The following is an 18276-nucleotide window of genomic DNA, read 5'->3' as shown; positions in this document are numbered from 1 at the left end:
TCGAAGAAAAAGCCTAGTCATTGTGGAGCCATTGATTCTGGAAAGACTGGAGGAGAAGCAGCAGCTAAAGTAGACCTTGTGGATCTCTGCTGAGCAGGCAACAGGGCTTCCTCAACTCAGCCTCAACCCAGGGCTGGAGGAGAAACCAAGTCATTGTGATGACTCTCATGGAAGGGAGCTCGTGCTCCCCCCTCCCCCCTCAAGCCCCTTCCACGCTTCCTCTGGTTTCCAGGTTAGCATGCTCCTGGCGGAATCTGGATCTCACCACCTCTCCCCTTTTCTTGGACTTCTATCCCTCTCACCTGCTGGAGATTCATTCTCATCATCTGAATCTGCAAAGACTTCGGCCAGTTCTTGGTCAGACATATCTGTCAGCTCCGTGAGGTCCAAGAGATCGAAGTGGACCTCCAGTGAGGAGACACTGCTCAGAGGTTCTGGGATAGAGAAAAAAGGAAATGGAAGTGGCAAAGACCATGCTTCCCCTGATCCAAAACCCATGTCTGCCCTAGCTCAGGCTCTGTCTCTGGGAGCAGTTTGAAGGAGCCCAGATTTATTCCTCAGCCAAGGGCTGAGCAGGCTGAAAACTTGTCAGGGAGCCCAGGATGGGATCACGGGGAAGCCCCATGATCAGAATCCAAGACACCTGGCATCGTCCTCCCTAATGACCAAGATGATTACTTCAAAGAGCTATGATTTCTTTTCAGCATCCATCCTCCCACCACTGACAAAACACACATCCCCCCCCTTATCAATCAGGAGAGTGGCTGGCATGAAAAACTTCATTATCGTGCAGCCAAGCTGGTGAGAAGTTTCTCCAGATTTGGCGAGGTTGGTCTGGGATCACAGATGGTGAGTCTGTCACTAGCTCTGTCCTTGAAGCCTCTCTAGCTTCAAGTGCCCACATGTCCCTCAATATAGTCTCTCTATCGCCATGAGACAGTTAAGAAGATTGAAGTGGACGTGACTCTAGTGTTTTCTGGCAGCTCGGGCCTTGGGTGAGGATGCCCGAGTGAGTCTCTGTAGTAGAAGAACTATTTAGGACTGCTCCCCATTTTACAGATGGGAGAAACTCATCCTGAGGCAGTCAGTGCCTTGGGTCTACAAGGTTTTACCCAATGCCAAATCTGCCACATCACCCACACCTTGTCAACACTTTTTATATTATCATTGGCCTGGGAGTCATCCCAGGAGTCTAGGACTGGCTGGGCCCCAAGGCTGAGTCCCAGGAGGCCTTATGAGAACTTTCCAGGTTAAGCAAGGACCGTCCATACTCACGCCTTCTCTCTGTGACCTGCAGAAGCCCAGGAGCAGGGATGGGAATCCCTCCCTCCTCCTCCTCTCCCAGGGTGGTGCTGGACTCTTCCCCTGGCCCATGGCCTGGCACTACCAAAGCTGTCTGCGATGATTGGATTTCTTTAGTCAGTTCTGGAATCAAAGGCATCCAAAGGTATTAGATCGAGAAGAACCAAACAAACCAGTGTTGAGCTCCCCAGACCTGAATCCTCATATAGTCAAAGACCCAAAGGTGGGCATCTTGAGGAACTGGCACTAACAGCCAGTGCCCTTTCTGAATGAGGTAAAAGGTAACCCTAACAACAACAAAACAATTACAATAATAGTAATGATAAGTAGCTAACATTTCCTTAGCATTTTTTTGATTTGCAAAGCATTTTACATGTTATTGCATTTGATGCTCACAACAACCCTGTGAGATAGAAGCTGTTATCCCCATTTTACAAATGAAGATACTAAGGCCAAGAACAAGAAGTGACTTGTCCATCTAGGGAGTGTCTCAAGTCTTCCTGACTCCCCAAGCTCAGCCCTATACACACGGCTTTTTTACCTAAGAGAGGGTTTAAGAGATCCAGGGGATTTATCCAAGGGACATAACCCAAGCTTACTTCAGATGCCCCTTCTGGCAATCACAGTCTTCAAAGAAATATCTTTAATGGAACTTTGCATTTTCTTTTTCCATAATATTCATTAGTAAATTGGTTGCTTCTTTCCCAGGCTCCTCCCCTCATTTATAAACTGGAACAATCTCTTAGGAGCCAAGTAGGCCATAGTTTATCAATACCATGAGATCTTAGGCAGGGCCTAAATATAGGAGCCAGAGAAAAATGGGTTGAGCAGGAAAGGCTTTGAGTGAGCCAAGAAGGAGCTACATGACATGTTCAACTAGGGTGGTATAGTGGAGAGTGCCAGACTTGGAATTGGGTATCTGAGTTCAAATCCTGCCAAAGTCACTTTATCTCTCCTGACCCCCAGTTTTCCCATGTGTAAAATGGAGATAACAGCACCACACCAACAACACAACAATACCAGCCAGGGTGGTTGTGAGGATCAAAAGTGATTAAAATCTCTAACTGCTTTGCAAATCAGAAAGTACTGTATAGATACTAGTGATTATTGCCTATTTAAGTTAATGGTGAATCTTTATATAGAGAACCTAGTGACTATTTTGCTATCTGGATTCATAAGTTGCTGCGACATCAGCCCTCCAGCTTCCCAGGACTTGGGAAGACAGAAGCTGCTGCTGGAATTCGTATCCTCAAAGGCTATTTCCAATGGCCTGGTACAATGCTCAATGATCCAGTCCCCTGGCTGGCACTGCCCATTCTTACTAGTCACAGTCCTCACATGCCCCTTGAGAGGTTTTCTATATTCACTGATACCATCTCCAGGACCTGCCATACAAGATGGAGAGGAATGGACTCTCCAGGAAGACCATGATTGCTCTGGGGCTCTGGGAGTTGGTTTTGAGAATTCATGATAATATACAAGGAGTCAATCTCTGCCTCCAACACTGTGCCCCAAGGCCAGCCCACCCTCCCCCCAACCATTTCTCAGCAGTCTGCTTTCAGTTGCCTTGGCAATGTCTATCAATCTGAAGCTTCAGGGCAAACAACCTAGTTAGTTTGGGAAGGAAAATTAATGGGTAGGAGATGCGGGGGTGAACAGGTCCTTAACTGACCAGAGAGGGACTCTTGCTTCGGGGAAAGCCATAACAAGGCCTGTTCCAAGAGGAGGAGAGGACACTGAAAGGAAAGTGTGGCATAGCGGATACAGCATTGTACTTGGATTCAGAAAGGACTAGAGTTTGAATTCTTCTCAGAAACAGATCCTGGGCAAGTTACTTGATCTCAATTTCCTCTCATGGAGAGTATGATCACTCCTATCTAGGGGTGTTAGGAGGACTAAATGAGATTAGTGTATATAATGTACTTTGCAATTCTTTTTTAAAATTATATGAATGTGAGGTTTATTAGATATTATTAAAACTTTTTTTTTTGGTTTTTGCAAGGCAAATGGGGTTAAGTGGCTTGTCCAAGGCCACACAGCTAGGTAATTATTAAGTGTTTGAGCCCGGATTTGAACCCAGGTACTCCTGACTCCAAGGCCAGTGCTTTATCCACTATGCCACCTAGCCGCCCTATTATTAAAACTTAAAAGTCTCATTGAAAAGGTGAGAAAGGGGGTAAATTTGGATTATACTTGTGCACATGGTCATCTCCCCCTTCCCCTAGAAGCCCAGTCTTCTTGGTGTGAAGGTTGGAGTTAGACAAATTTGGGGCAGCTAGGTGGCTCAGTAGATAGAGCACCAACCCTGGAGTCAGGAGGACCTGAGTTCAAATTTTAATAATTGTCTAGCTGTGTGACCTTGGGCATGTCACTTAATCCCATTGCCTTAAATTAAAAAAAAACTTAAAAAAGAAAGGAGTTTGACAAAATTTCCATGAATACCATAATAAGGAGAGTCAGGCATATTTCTCATTTCATAGTGGGAGGGGCAGGTGTCTACACAGCATAGAGTTGGGTTTTCTTGTGATCAGTCGCACAAGCTCAGAACTAAAAAGGATCTACCTGGTCCAACCTGTATTTGGACCGAAATCTATAGAACCTCCCTGATACCTCTGCCCCAAGATTTCCTGGGAGGGAGATGGCAAAGCCTCCCAAAGCAGCCCAGCCCATTTCTAGACACCACCAATCCTTAGGAAGAGACTCCTAATATGAAGCCAAAATCTGCCCCTTGGTAAAGTCGTCTCATTGCCCCAAGCTCTGCATTCTAGACACAAGCAACAGAAATAGAACCCCCCTCTCCTATGACCCCCTTCTAATGTCTGGAGTCAGCTGTCATATCTCACCCCTACCACTATCCTCCCCCTTACATTCCTACTTCCTTCAGCTTGGCTCCTCTCTGGTCACCATATTTATCTCTAGACTTTCTCTACCATGCTAGAGAAACTTCACCTTGGAAGTTTTCTACTTTCCTTCCTTTCTTTCCCTTTCTTCTTTCTTTGCCCTCCCTACCCTTCTCCTTTTCTTTCTTTCCCTTTCTTCTTTCTTTGCTCTTCCTACCATTCTCCCTTTCTTTCTTTCCCTTTCTTCTTTCCCTCCCTCCTTCCTTCATTCCCTTCTTCCTTTCTTTCCCTTTCTCCCCTTCCTTCCCTCCTCCTTCCTTCCCTCTATCGTATTCTTTTTTCTTTCCTTCCTTCCTTCTTTCCTTCCTTCCTTTCTTTCTTTCTTTTTCTCTTTCTTTCCTTCCTTCCTTCCTTCTTTCTTCCTTCCTTCCTTCCTTCCTTCCTTCCTTCCTTTCTTTCTTTCTTTCTTTCTTTCCTTCTTTCCTTCCTACCTTTCTCTCTCTCTCTCTCTCTCTCTCTCTCTCTCTCTCTCTCTCTCTCTCTCTCTCTCTCTCCCTCCCTTTCTTTCTTTTTCTCTTTACAAGGGATGACTCTCTGGGACCAGGAAGGAGAAAGAACACAAGAGGAAATATAGACAATGTAGAAACAAGAAGTATTAATAGAAATGTATTTAATTAATAAAAACACAGAAGCCAAGTGAAAACTGTCTCAAAGTAGGAAGCTGTACTCCCTGTATTCCCTTGTGTCTTACCTGTGTGAACAAAGAAGGTAGAGGCCTAAGTGGGTGCAGCCTGAAAGGCGGCTTTGCCTGGGCAGCCAGGCGGCAGGACCCCTCCCAAGATAAGAGAAATCCCCAGGAATCCAAGTTCCTCTCCCCTGACCATGGAGCGAAAGCTCAGCTGCCCTTGAAGATTTCAACGCTTCCTGCCTCATCACCCCCACACTCCCCCAGCTGCCGCAGCATTGAGTAAGAGTAGGCCTGACAAAGGTGCGTTGGCCACCCTCCCATCCCAGTGAGTTTAGCTTTCCCGTGTCTTGGCAGCTGTGCCTTCTGGGTAGCCCGCTGCCAACTGCCAGGCCACTGTCCTCACCAGAGGGAGGTTTGGGGAGCCTGTCCCAGCTCCAGGGCCACAGGGCTTCTGGAGGCAGTGACGTGCAAGAAGGGTAGACAAGGGAATATGGATGAGACATTGTGAGCACACGGGCAAGTCCATGTGTGCAAAACCTCACACCCTGCAGGGGGAGGGGATGGAGAATATTTTTAGCAGCCCCAAGCTGGTAAATAATTAAATCCTCTGGGTGTGAACAGAGACCCATTATGAGCAGCTGCCAAATACACCCGTTCTGTAGGAGACAAATGCACATCTGGTGCTTCCCAGACGAGTTCCCCCACCATCCTGGAACACCCCCAGGGCTGGGTCCCTGAAGACCCACCAGCTAGTGACAGTTACACAACTGACTCTTGAAGTGTCTCTTTGGTTTCCCTTAGCATGATCCTTAAACGGTCATCAAGTGCTTTAAAACCATCCCTTTCAGTAGAGCATGGGTTCTGGACCCCAACAGCTCACACATTTGCCCACGTTTAAACTGGGGTCTTCCTAACGCTAGTCCCAACTCCCAATGTCCCATTGCTAAGCCATGCGCAGCCAGTAAAATCAAAACCAATTCCGGTCGCTGGCTGGGAAACCTCACCATGAGCAGCATGGAGGACCTGGCCGCCAGCAGCATGGTGATGAGGATGCAGCTCCCTTCCGTCTTCTGAGTAAAGCGGATGTCTGCATCTCAGTAGGGTAGAATTAGGGAAATGAGGAGAGAGGGTAGATGGGAGGAGGGCCATCTTCTCATGGTCGTGGGCTACTTACCTCTCGCCCAAAGTGAAACCCCACTGCCAAATCCCCCATCTGGAGAAGTCCAAAAGATGAAGGGGAAAGGAGGGTGTGGGGGGATCAGGAAGAGGCAGCATATGTGTTTATTTTCAGGACAGCAGAACAAGATTCTTTATCAGGCAACATGGCACCCAAGTATCGTTCATTTTAATTAAGTCTAAGAAATCATGATTAGCAAAGGGGAAGTGGGGATGCAGGCTGAGAGGAGCAGATAGGAAAAGTGGTTTCTTCTTTGGCTTTTCCTAGTCTCCTTGGAATTTTAGAAAGCTGCAGAAACTCAACAGCATAGAGTTACCTGTAAACAGACTTCACAGGCAACTAGCCAGGCAGAGATACTGCCCAGTGTGAAGGGCAGATTTGATTCAAGGGGAAGCCAGGTTAAGAACCCAGCTCCAGGAGTGGTTTGTTCCCCATCTATGGGGGGCCCTCCCCAGAGGATAATAGACTCATAGATCTGGAGCTGGAGGAAGCAGCTGGTACAAACCTTTTTACAGATGAGGAAACGAAGACTCAGGGAGAAAAGTATCTTGCTCAAGGTCATACAGGTAGTAAACACCAGAGATTGGATATCAACCTGTATCCTTTGACAGCACCAAGCGCACCACCTGAGATGTGGTAATGGCTTAATAAGTGTTATTGATTGATTGTTTGATTGGCTTATCAAAAATCACTATCCATGGGGTGGCTTGGTGGCACAGTGGATAGAGCACCAGCCCTGGAGTCAGGAGTACCTGAGTTCAAATTTGAGCTCAGACACTTAATAATGACCTAGCTGTGTGGCCTTGGGCAAGCCACTTAACCCCATTGCCTTGCAAAAACAAAAAACAAAAAAAGAAGGCAATTGGAAGTCAGTGGAGTTTTTCAAATCCAGCCTCAGACACTTTATAATTGCCTAGCTGTGTGACCTTGGGCAAGTCACTTAATACTGCTGCCTTGAAAAAAAAAGAGGGAGTGGATAGGTGGCACAGTGGCTAGAGCACTGGCCCTGGAGTCAGGAGGACCTGAGTTCAAATCCAGCCTCCGACACTTAATAATGACCTAGCCGTGTGGCCTTGGGCAAGTCACTTAACCCCACTGCCTTGCAAAAACCTAAAAAATCAAAACCAAAAAAAATCACTATCCAGTAGATCAGGAAGCACACTCAGAACGGGGGCAGAGCAACAGACAAAAAGGTCCCCTCCTCCAAATGAGGAATCAATATAACAGAATTTATCATGAAACAGGAACTTTGAAGGCTAATGTTCAATTCACAACTCATTTAACAATTCACTCAATGGAAACTATTTGATCCAAAATTATCAGTGAACTCTAGATTGCTCAATTTAATGGCTTTTCCTCAGTCTCTCTCTGATCTGCCCACCCCTTCTCAGTCTCCTTTGCTGGGCATTCAGTCATGTCTAGCCTAAAATAGGACTTAACATTTCCCTCTGTACCATCTCTCTTCCTCTCTTTCCCATTTCAATCAAGGGCACCACCATTCTTCCAGACGCAATGGTTCATAATGGCAGTGTCACGGTCAACACTCCACTCTCATTCACCCCATATTTTTGATTCATTGTTGAGGCCTGTTGATTCTGTCTCTACCATATCTCCCATCTGTTTCCTTTTTCCCACTCCTTCAACCACCATCTCGTCCAAGTTCTCATCGACTCTTACCCAACCTAGTGAAATAGCCTTCTAAGTAGTTCCCCTAGCCCCAGTCTCTCCCCTCCCAATCCAATCTCTCCATGTAGTTATCAAATTGATATTCCTAAAGCCCAAGTGTGGCCAAATAAATCCCTTTACTCAGAAAGCTTCTAGAGCAAAATGAAAACTCTCGTTTGGCATTGAAAACTCTAAAATCTGGCTCTAGCCTATGTTTCAGAACTAATTGCACATCACTTGCCTTCACACACTCTTTGTTCCATCCAAACATGGCTCCATGACCCTGACCATGTCCCCTGAAACTGGAGTGCTCCCCTTCCTCATCCCCCCTTCAAAGGTCACCTCATGCACATGACTTTCCCGATCTTGCAGTTCACTTGCATCCTGTAGTGACCACCAATCGTTTTGTCTATATTTTGCATTTATGTATAAGTATATCTTGTCTTTTCCCTTTCCTTTCTTTTCTCTCCAATAGAATACAAGCTCTTTGAGAACAGGGGCTGTTTGACTTTTGTCTGTATTCCTTTGCAAAGTGTTAATGATACCAAATGAATTTATGAAAAGAACCCCTTTGTGATGAGCTCTATGACACCCATGATGGAAAGACATAAGCTGTATTAAATAACCCCACCCCAAAAGGAACTAGAAAAACAGTACAGCAGATAAATTCATTTTCCTGGAGCAATTATCTGCCCTTGTCCCTAACAATATTTTACTTGTGGAAGACCTGAAGGTCAGGGTCAGCAAGCTAATATGAAGGTTCTTTCTTTCTACCCCTTTGCCCATGACAGCTGTCATAGACACCAAGCCTCAAACCACAAATAGGGATGGTCTCTCTCTCTCTCTCTCTCTCTCTCTCTCTCTCTCTCTCTCTCTCTCTCTTTCTTTCTCTCTCTCTGTCTTTTGGAGGACAGTGAGATTAAGGGTATTTTTTCCAAACCCCAGCATTGCTAGAGGATTGGGACAGGGAGCTGGAGAACAGGAATCTGCCACTTCACGTGATTCTCCCTGAGCCTGAAGATGCTGAAGACCCTGATTCCAGAGGATCCTGGCCTAGTTCCTTCCTTAGAAAATAGCCATGCAATGCATTAGACCCAGAGTCTGAGTTAAATCTCAGCTCAGACTCCAGCAGGGTAATGGTGGCCAAGTCACTTAACTCCTTTCATTTTTCCTTCTCTATAAAAACAAGGGAGGAATTCTTATACCATTTGCCTCAGGAAAAAAGTAGTCATGGACTCAAAGTGTAAAAAATAAATGTTAAAACTTTTTTTAAAAAAACACCTTGTTTTTACATGTAGCTGGGAAAAAATAAAATAAAGTATGTATTTTTTTTAAAAAGGAAAGTAGTCAAGGGACAGTGGAAAAAGCATTGACTCTAGAGGGTTCAAATTTCATCAGTGTGACCTTGAACAAGTGTCTTAACCTCCTTGGGACTCAGTATCCCAGTCTGTAAAATGAGCGGTCAGACAAGATGACTTCTGATTTTCCCTCCCAGTCCTCAATCTATGATCCCAACAATAAAACACTAAAGATACATCAAATTGATACTGTTCAACTCCACTCGCCATAGTGTCCTGGGGACTCTTCAGGTGCTTCCATGTCATACAATACTTCTCAATGGCCCATCCAAACTATCCCTACTGGGTCCATGAGCAGCTGGTGAAAGCACTGGCTTCTCCTTACTGACCTATGGACATAACACAAGCAGTTAATCTAGATACAGGTAATAACTGGCATTCATAGAGGTGGAAGGGATTTTTTTAAGGTTTCTGCAAGGCAAATAGGGTTAAGTGACTTGCCCAAGGCCACACAGCTAGGTAATTATTAAGTGTCTGAGGCCATATTTGAACTCAGGTCCTCCTGACTCCAGGGTCAATGCTCTATCCACTGTGCCACCTAGCTGCCCCAAACACATATTTCTTTTCTTTTTTTTTTTAAGATTTTTTTTCAAGGCAATAGGGCTAAGCGGCTTACCCAAGGCCACACAGCTAGGTAATTATTAAGTGTCTGAGATCAGATTTGAACCCAGGTACTCCTGACTCCAAGGCTGGTGCTCTATCCACTGCACCACCTAGCCTCCCCTCACTGCACCACCTAGCCACCCCTGAAGTGCTTTTCTTACAACAACCTTTTAAGATCAGTATTGACCATAAGATTATCCCCATTTTCTGGTTAAGGAAAGCAAGGCTCAGAGATATTGAATTATTTACCCAAAGTCACTCAACTTGTAAGTGACAGAGCAGGGACTTAAACCATGGCTCTCTAACTGAACATTTTTTTTGATGACACCACAAAGCCTTTCCTCATTCACACCTCTTAGGGTCTGGGGAAACACCAAATTGGTTGCTCTGAGATAGCTGTGGGATCTTGGGTCTACCAAATAATAGGGCCGACTTTCAGTGTCTGGGTATACATACTACAGCAAAGGATATCCCCAAAGTCAAGAGCCCAATGGGTTTCTGAAAGACTCCTTTCCGATAGAATAGGAGGTCAAATTCCCCTGTTCTAGCAGAGTTGTTTTTAGTTCTGTCCAATTCTAATGACCCTTTTCTTGGCAAAGATACTGGAGTGGTTTGCCATTTCCTTTGCCAGTTCATTTTTCAGATGAGGACACTGAGGCAAACAAGTGAAGTGACTTGGTCAGGGTCACCCAACTAGTAAATATCTGAAGCTGGATTTGAATTCAAGTTCCTCTGACTCCAGACCTAGCACTCTATCCCCTGAACCACCAAAATCCCTAGGAGTGCTAATGCTCCCTATTGGCTGTGCTATTAAAAACAGCAGCAACAAAACCCCAACTCTGTTGAGCATTTTAAAGCTTTCCTGATCCAATTCCAAACCATCTCTCTGGGTTTATATCCATTCCTTGCCTCTACTCACTCTACATTCCAGACAGGCTGCCCACAGATTATTATTTTGTATTTCTCCAGACTCCCAATGCTCTGTTTATCCTTCACAGCTCAAATATTCTCCTTCCTTACATATGGTTCCAAGAATCCCAAGCTTCTTTCAAGGCTTGTATCTCCCACAAGAAGAAAAAAGCCTTTTCTGTTTTCCCCTCTAGATATTGTCATCCTTCACATCCTGTATTTCTTTGTATTTGGTTTATGAGTTTTCACACATACATATGTAGATAGATAGATAGATAGATAGATAGATAGATAGATAGATAGATAGATGATAGATAGATAGATAGATTTGTATACATATACCCTTATGAGAGAAAAAAGAGAGAGGAGAGTCAGAGAAACAGAAAGAGAGAGAGAGGGGAGAGAGAGAGAAAAGAGAGGAGAGTCAGAATCAAAAAGAGGAAGAAAGAAAGGAGAGGAAGAAGGGGAGAGAGATAAAGAGACAGAAGACAGAGAGAGACAGATAGACACGTGGAAGCCAGAGACAGAGTCAGAGAGAGAGAGAGAGAGAGAGAGGAAAAGAGGAAAAGAGACAGAGACCAGGAGAGTTTACTCATCTAGGGTCTTCAGGAACTCAAGCCAGACAGGATCCCCTAGGACTGAACACTTGGGCAGGACCAGAATAGTCTCTGGTGGGGGGGGGGCAGATGGAATGAAGCTGGCAGGCACATCCTGCCCACTGTGGGACTTCGCAGAATATCTTCCCTAACAGTACAGGAGACATCTTTTCCACTTCAGACGAGCTTAGTATGAGGTGAGAAGTCTCACCTTTCTCTCTGGGCTCCAGTGGAGACACTGAATGGGAAACTCATTCTTGCACCCTGGAATATCTGCAGCCCCATAGACCACCTCTCTAGAGCTCTGTACATCAACAGTAAGACTGAAAGCCAACACTCCCCCCTCCAACTCCAACTCCTCATTAACACCCCACTCAGCCTCATCATCAGCACTTGGAGAGCCACAGACACAAGCCCTTTGAGAGAAGACTCACTGCTGGCTTCTCAGGGCTGGGGGCTTGTTTTTGCCCACCCTCCCCAGTTAATGAGTTAGAAGAGAAATTAGCCATGCAAGGAAGGACATCTGGAGAAACTGATGCTGAAAACATGGAGAAAATGGCGGTTGGGAGTTGACCCTAGGCAATGAACAGCAGGATGGGATAGCAAAGGGAAGGAAGAAATTCAGGGTAGTGGAACAAAAAGCAGAAATGGTGTCTGAGACAAAAAAAAAATAAGTCCTAAAGTGATAATTAAGCACCAGTTTCCAAGAGTTCAAAGTCCCCTCTTCCCTGGGTGAGAGTTGCAGAATATATTAATGCAATAAACTATGATTAGTGGTTATTGTGGACTGAGCATTGTGACAGGCAGAGAGAGACATACAAAGTTCAAAAAAGACAAGGTCCCTGACTTCCAGACTAATAGAGACACTTATTTTCATGGGCTGAACAGAGAGTTGATTGGTTATCAGTGGTTCAGGGTCAATCAGGATGAAAGTTCCTCCTCCCTCTTGCCAGAACTGGGTTGAGAAACCCAGCTTGATTGGGGGGGGGGGGGGAAGAGGAAACAAAACTCTTCCTGTCTAATAAGTCTGAGATTTCTTTGAATTCAGTAGCTTTCCCTGAGGTTTGCCTGGCTCATTATCTGAGCCCTCCTCTCTCCCCAGTTCAAGAAGCCAGGAGTTGGCTTTCTTGAGATGAACCAAACTGCTCTGTCCTAAATGTGAAGTTTTTGGCAAAAGAAAGATCCTTTGATGTGAAATAGGGTCTCACAATGGCAACATGGTCATGGCAGTGGTCCTGGGTTTAGAATGCACCAAGTCTCTCATTTTACTGAGAAGAAACTGAGATACAGAGAAGTAAAAGGATTTTCCCAGCATCACACAAGAATCAAGTGGCAGAATTAGAACCTGGAAACCAGAGTCTGAATTCAGTCATCACTCTCTCCAACATTGGGAAGAGCAGTAATAATTTGGGTCCATGTCGTAGTGTCCCTGGAAAGAGCTCCCTATCCCCAGGCAGCCCAATCATCCTTCTCTTTGTCCTCAGACAGAAATAAAATCATAAGCCTTGCCCCTGTCCTGCCTGGATGTTCTGTGCTGTCATCAAGAAAGCATTCACAAACAATATTTTTCAGCCACAAAATCTTATTCCTGTATCCCACAGGCTGCTGCTTTCAAAGTCAAGTGTACGAACTATGTATGTGAAGGATTTTTGAGCACTGGCCCAGGCAGGTCTAACCCACAGCAAAATTGAGCTTTTTCCCTGGGAGCTAGAAGTGAAATGAACCAAGTTCAAGGACAGCACCAAATGAGTAGAGTTACTAGCCAGGTTGCTCAGCCATTTTGCTAATTCCAGAGACATTGAAGTCCGAGGACCATCTCATAGGAAGTAGTAAGCAGCAACCCTTCTAAATTCAGCACAATCGCCCACCTTCTGGTCTTTTCAAATAGGAGAGGAAAGAAGAGTTGTGTTTCCTGGGCCAGAATGTACCCCAACTTTGTTCTGTGTGATGACAAAGATGCTTTCCATCCCCAACCATCCTCAACCCTGGGGAGGAGGATGGGTAGCAGATGGATTTCACTAGAGGATTGATTTCTGATAGCAATGTATTAGTTACATTTGTGCCCATGATGCTGACCTATTTTCTGTGTCCTTTGTGCTAGGGTGGAGGAGACAGAGGCCAGCTGGGCTGTTGGCCACTTAGGAACATCACAGGTTTGCTAAGAAGGAGCTGGCCATGAGAATGAACCCAAGACTTGTTCCCTAGGGGCTGGTGAGGTGAAGATAGAAGAACAACTTTCAGGACCACCAGGCTCCTTCTCCATAGGCTCTGACCCTCACCCACACCTTCAGCCTCTCAACTCTTACTGGGAGTTTTGACTCATGCCCATATTATGCTCAGGATCACATTCTCCTTTTATCTGTTTGTTCATTTTTTCTTGCCCTTTCAATTACATTAAAAGTCCCCCAAGAACAAGAATAGCATCCTAGAAGACTAAGGTCAGTACCTATTATGGACACATCACTGATGCCCAGAGCTTCTTCAAAGATCCATGGTATCTAGGCAAAAGTCAATGAACATTTATTGAAGTTTTATAAGACCCTGGCACTAGAAGGGGCCTTAAAGATGATCTGGTCCTAGTTCAGATAAGGGAACTGAGGTCTAGGAAAGAAGTGACTTGCCCAAAGTCACACAGGCAGAGCCAGGATGGATCCCAACTCAGGCCGTCTGATGGTCCATCCAGTGACTTCTATTTCACAATGATGCTTTTCGGTTGATCTACTTTTCCCTAATTCCCTTACCTTTCCCCGCCTCTTCACTTGAAAGACGTTGCCCTTCCCGCTTCTGCACTTTTGCTGACGTTGTTCTCATCTGAAATGTGCCCCTCATCCTTTTCCCTGACATTTCCCTGGCTCCCCTTTCCCCAGTTCAAGAAGCCAAGGGTTGGCTTTCTTGAGAAGGACTAACTGCTCTGTCCTAAATGTGAAGTTTTTGGCAAAAGAACAATCCTTTGATGTGAAATAGGGTCTCACATTGGCTTCTCAGGGTTGGGGGCTTGATTTTGCCCACCCTCCCCAGTTATTGGGTTAGAAGAGAAATTAACAATGCAGGGAAGTCCCATCTATGGGCAACACTTTCCTTAGCTACTCCAAGACACAAGGAATTCCTACAGAACTCATAACATAAAATCTAGAGCTTAAGTCTCTATTGCTTCCATTTTCTAGTTTTTTGATGTGTTGACAAACATTCATAAAACAATTACTATATGGAAGGTGCTGTGCCAGGCAATGGAAATTCAAAGATGAAAAAAAATGACAGATCAAAAAATCAAAAAATGCCTTCAGGGAGTTTATAGTCTAATGGAGAGGCCATGACAGGTACACAGAATAGAATGCACTGTTGAGGTCTGTCCTCTGTTTTTGAAGAAGACTATGACATCAGGGAGGTGATGCTATGACAAACACATCAACTGTATTGGGGGGGGGTTGTACTAAGTCACCAATCTCACTTTCTACTCCAGAGTCATCTGGGTTCAGTGGCCAGATATGAATCAGGCTGAGTGGAGATGGCTCTGGATATGAGGCAATCAGGGTTAAGTGACTTGCTCAAGGTCACACAGCTAGTAAGTGTCTGAGGTTGCATTTGAATTTTGTTCCTCCTGATTCCAAGGTCAGTGCTCTATCCATTGTGCCACCAAGCTGCCCAGAATGGAATAAGGGAAGGGAGAAATCCAAACGAAATGCACTAAAGAAGCTTGAGGAAGGAGAGATTACTTTCTTTTCTATCTTTTCTAGTCAGACCTTATTAAGACCTCCTTGCATCTCTTACAATGCCTAGAGAACAGCATGTATTTATCAAATCCTTTGTTGGTTTGAAATATGGGGGGGGGGGTCAACTGTAATTAGTAGAATGTCCAGCTGAAAAATTCCTCTTGTCATCACTTGGAAAGATGCCAACATTATCTCAAACTCAACCTTTGCCCATGGTAGTAATCTGGAGCCATGAGCAAGTAAAGGGTGATGAACAGCTTTTCAAAACTGGCCTTGCTTTTTCTGTGTCCACCGCTCTCCAATCTAAATGGCCTCTCCCAGGATATGTGATCCTGTGAAATGGAGAGATGCAAGTGGTGCAGTGGATAGGGTTGAACAGGAGAGAACCATCTCAGACACCTACTCTCTGTGTGACCCTGACCAAGTCATCACACCTCAGCCTCAGTTTTCTCATCTGTAAATATATATATACATATATATATATATGTATATATATATGGACAATGTTATGAGTGCTTTAGAAATTTAAAAAGGTTCTTGTGTCAAAGCTTTGCTTATAGTTAGAACCTAATTCACAGAGCTTTTGTGAGGATCAGATGAGAGATCATAAGTGAATTAAATAAATGCTAGTTACTGTGATGATGAAGTACAGTGCAATAGAAAGGAATAAGGAGAATTGGGAATTGGTCACATTCCAATAGCCATCTCTCCCCATCCCTCCTTCCTCACAGTCTAGAGAAAACTACTTCTAAGGGATACTCCAGGCTCAGATGCATTCAGGCCACAGCAAAGCTGAACAGGATTTCTAACCACAGCCTCTCTCTCATCACCTCCAGTTACCTAGTAGCTATACGGGAAGGGTCAACCGGTTTCCAAAGATGGTGCTTCATCTTTTTTACCTGTGGAGCCACCCAGCCCTGAATCCAAGCTTTTCAAAGAGAATGAATGACTGAATGCTACTCAGAATCTGAGGCTAAGAATTCACAGATCTAAATTAGAGGGCTCTTTTTAAGTCACAGAAGCGTCCACTCTCTCACCCATTTCAGAACATGCCAGTGGACTGCCTAATGGTACAAGAGCTGCCAAAGTTGGGTGGGGGGAGGGGAAGACAAACCAATGCATCATGGGTCTGAAATAGTTGAAAAGTACTAAGCTTTTGTGGGAGAGGTCTTCTTTTGCACCTTCCTTTTCTCAAAAGACCAGATTAGGGCTATGGAGGTTAGACGTTCCTCCCTTGGCTTCACTGTGGGAGCTGCAGGGCCCCTGAGAAGTCTCTGAGTCCCACCCTGTATTCATGCCGCTCCCCTAAGACAAACACATGGGAAAGCAGTGTTCACTCACCCTTGAGGCATGCTTGATCTCTCAAGTCTCCCCCACATCTTCTGAAGACCCAAACGCAAAAAAGGTTCTCGGTACTCAAGGTCCAAGCGGGCCCTTTCCCCTCAGCTTCTGAGAGTCTCTTACCAGCCTGTCAATATGGTTTCTAAGCAGCTGCTGTGCTCCAGAGCCGCCTTGCTTTCCCTCACCCTCTTCTCTTCCCCAGGGCTTCTTGCTCTGCTCTGTTGAGTTGAAAATCAAACAGCAGAGCAGGCGAGGGAGGCTGTCAATGCCGGCAGCTTTGCCCACCAGACTCTGAAGGTCCCTGCAAGGAAGTGAACCCCCCTGCAAGGGTCTCTCATTCAGCCCGGCCAAACTCTCACCCAACCTTCCCCATAGACGGGAGATCTGGTGATAATCTAATGAACGCCTCGGAGATGAGGAAAAGGGCCCCAGCCACACGGACCACAGGCCCCCAGTGCCAATAGAGCCGGGGAGCAAGAACACTGTTCTGTTCCCAGCTTAGCCCCGAAATTCATTTTTTTAAAATTGTTAATATTTTATGGATTTGTTTTTCCAACTATTTTTTACCAATTATTTTTTGCAAGGTTTTGAGTTAGACATTTTTCCTCCCTTCCCTCCTCCCTCCCCATGAAGCTAATATATTAGCCCTGAAATTCCTTCTAGGTCTTGCCCCCCCCCCTGCCCCTTAGGGCAGGAGATGGAAAGAGTCCATGGAAGTTAAAAAAGCATCTGGCCGAGGAGGGCCTCAGGCTCCCCGGCCCGAAGTGCGGGTCTGGGAAGCACCCTCCCCGCCTCCTGCCCGCTCCATCCGGGCTGGGAGCTTTGGGGAGTTTCCGGGGGGGGGGGGCAATTTCACAGGTGCGGCTTCGGCGCTGACCGCAGGGCAAGGAGAGGGGGAAGGCTGGGGGGGGCAGGCTACCCGGAGGGGGAGGGCACTGTCCTGGGGGGCAGGCTGCCCGGAGGGGGAGGGTACTGTCCTGGGGGGCAGGCTACCCGGAGGGGGGCACTGTCCTGGGGGGCAGGCTACCCGGAGGGGAGGGCACTGTCCTGGGGCCCAGGCTGCCCGGAGGGGGAGGGCACTGTCCTGGGGGACAGGCTGCCCGGAGGGGGAGGGCACTGTCCTGGGGGGCAGGCTGCCCGGAGGGGAGGGCACTGTCCTGGGGGGACAGGCTACCCGGAGGGGGGCATTGAGCTTGGGGGGGCAGGCTACCCGGAGAGGGAGGGCACTGTCCTGGGGGGCAGGCTGCCCGGAGGGGAGGCCACTGTCCTGGGGGGCAGGCTGCCCGGAGGGGAGGGCACTATCCTGGGGGGCAGGCTACCCGGAGGGGGGGCACTGTCCTGGGGGGCAGGCTGCCCGGAGGGGAGGGCACTGTCCTGGGGGGCAGGCTGCCCGGAGGGGAGGGCACTGTCCTGGGGCCCAGGCTACCCGGAGGGGAGGGCACTGTCCTGGGGCCCAGGCTACCCGGAGGGGAGGGCACTGTCCTGGGGGGACAGGCTACCCGGAGGGGGGCATTGAGCTTAGGGGGGGCAGGCTACCCGGAGAGGGAGGGCACTGTCCTGGGGGGCAGGCTGCCCGGAGGGGAGGCCACTGTCCTGGGGGGCAGGCTGCCCGGAGGGGAGGGCACTGTCCTGGGGGGCAGGCTGCCCGGAGGGGGAGGGCACTGTCCTGGGGGGCAGGCTGCCCGGAGGGGAGGGCACTGTCCTGGGGGGCAGGCTGCTGGCCTCGGACCGGCCTGCCAGGCGCATCCCCCCATCGCGGGCTGCAGCACCCCGGCTCCCTGGCCCCGCAGCCCCGGCTCTGAGCGGCTCAGGGACGCGTCCCTGGGTGGGACCGAGTGAAGGCAGGGAGGGCGGGCGGCAGCCCGGGCCGGGGCCAGGGGCCGGGGAGGCCGCCGCTCCGGCTCCGGACGAGTTGCCCGGCCGGCAGAACTTTGGGGGGCTGCGGCTGCGGGCCGCGGCGGGGCGGCGCCCCGGGCCACTCACCTAGGATGCCGGCCCCGTCCTGAGCCTCCATCCGGCCGGTGGCTCGGGGGCCGCCCCGGGCTGGCTCAGCGGCGGCCGGCGGGCAGGGCGGCGGCGGCGGCGGC

At 47.6% G+C, this 18276-nt stretch overlaps 1 protein-coding gene across 1 annotated transcript in view; it reads right to left on the bottom strand.

Moving 5' to 3' along the window:
• Positions 1-18276, bottom strand: part of DBNDD1 (dysbindin domain containing 1) — a 23728-nt gene extending 5452 nt beyond the window's left edge. Inside the window, exons 1-3 of the mRNA XM_074200731.1 lie at positions 18173-18276; positions 1276-1425; positions 303-434 (exon numbers count right to left, since the gene is read on the bottom strand). Coding sequence (XP_074056832.1) covers positions 303-434; positions 1276-1425; positions 18173-18203 — 313 coding nt within the window. The 5' untranslated portion in view covers positions 18204-18276. The remainder of the gene's footprint in view (positions 1-302; positions 435-1275; positions 1426-18172) is intronic.

This window comes from Macrotis lagotis, chromosome 1 (genome assembly GCF_037893015.1).
Source record: "Macrotis lagotis isolate mMagLag1 chromosome 1, bilby.v1.9.chrom.fasta, whole genome shotgun sequence".
NCBI lineage: Eukaryota > Metazoa > Chordata > Mammalia > Peramelemorphia > Peramelidae > Macrotis > Macrotis lagotis.
Note: the sequence above shows the minus strand (reverse complement) of the source record. Positions and strands in the feature narration are given on the sequence as shown.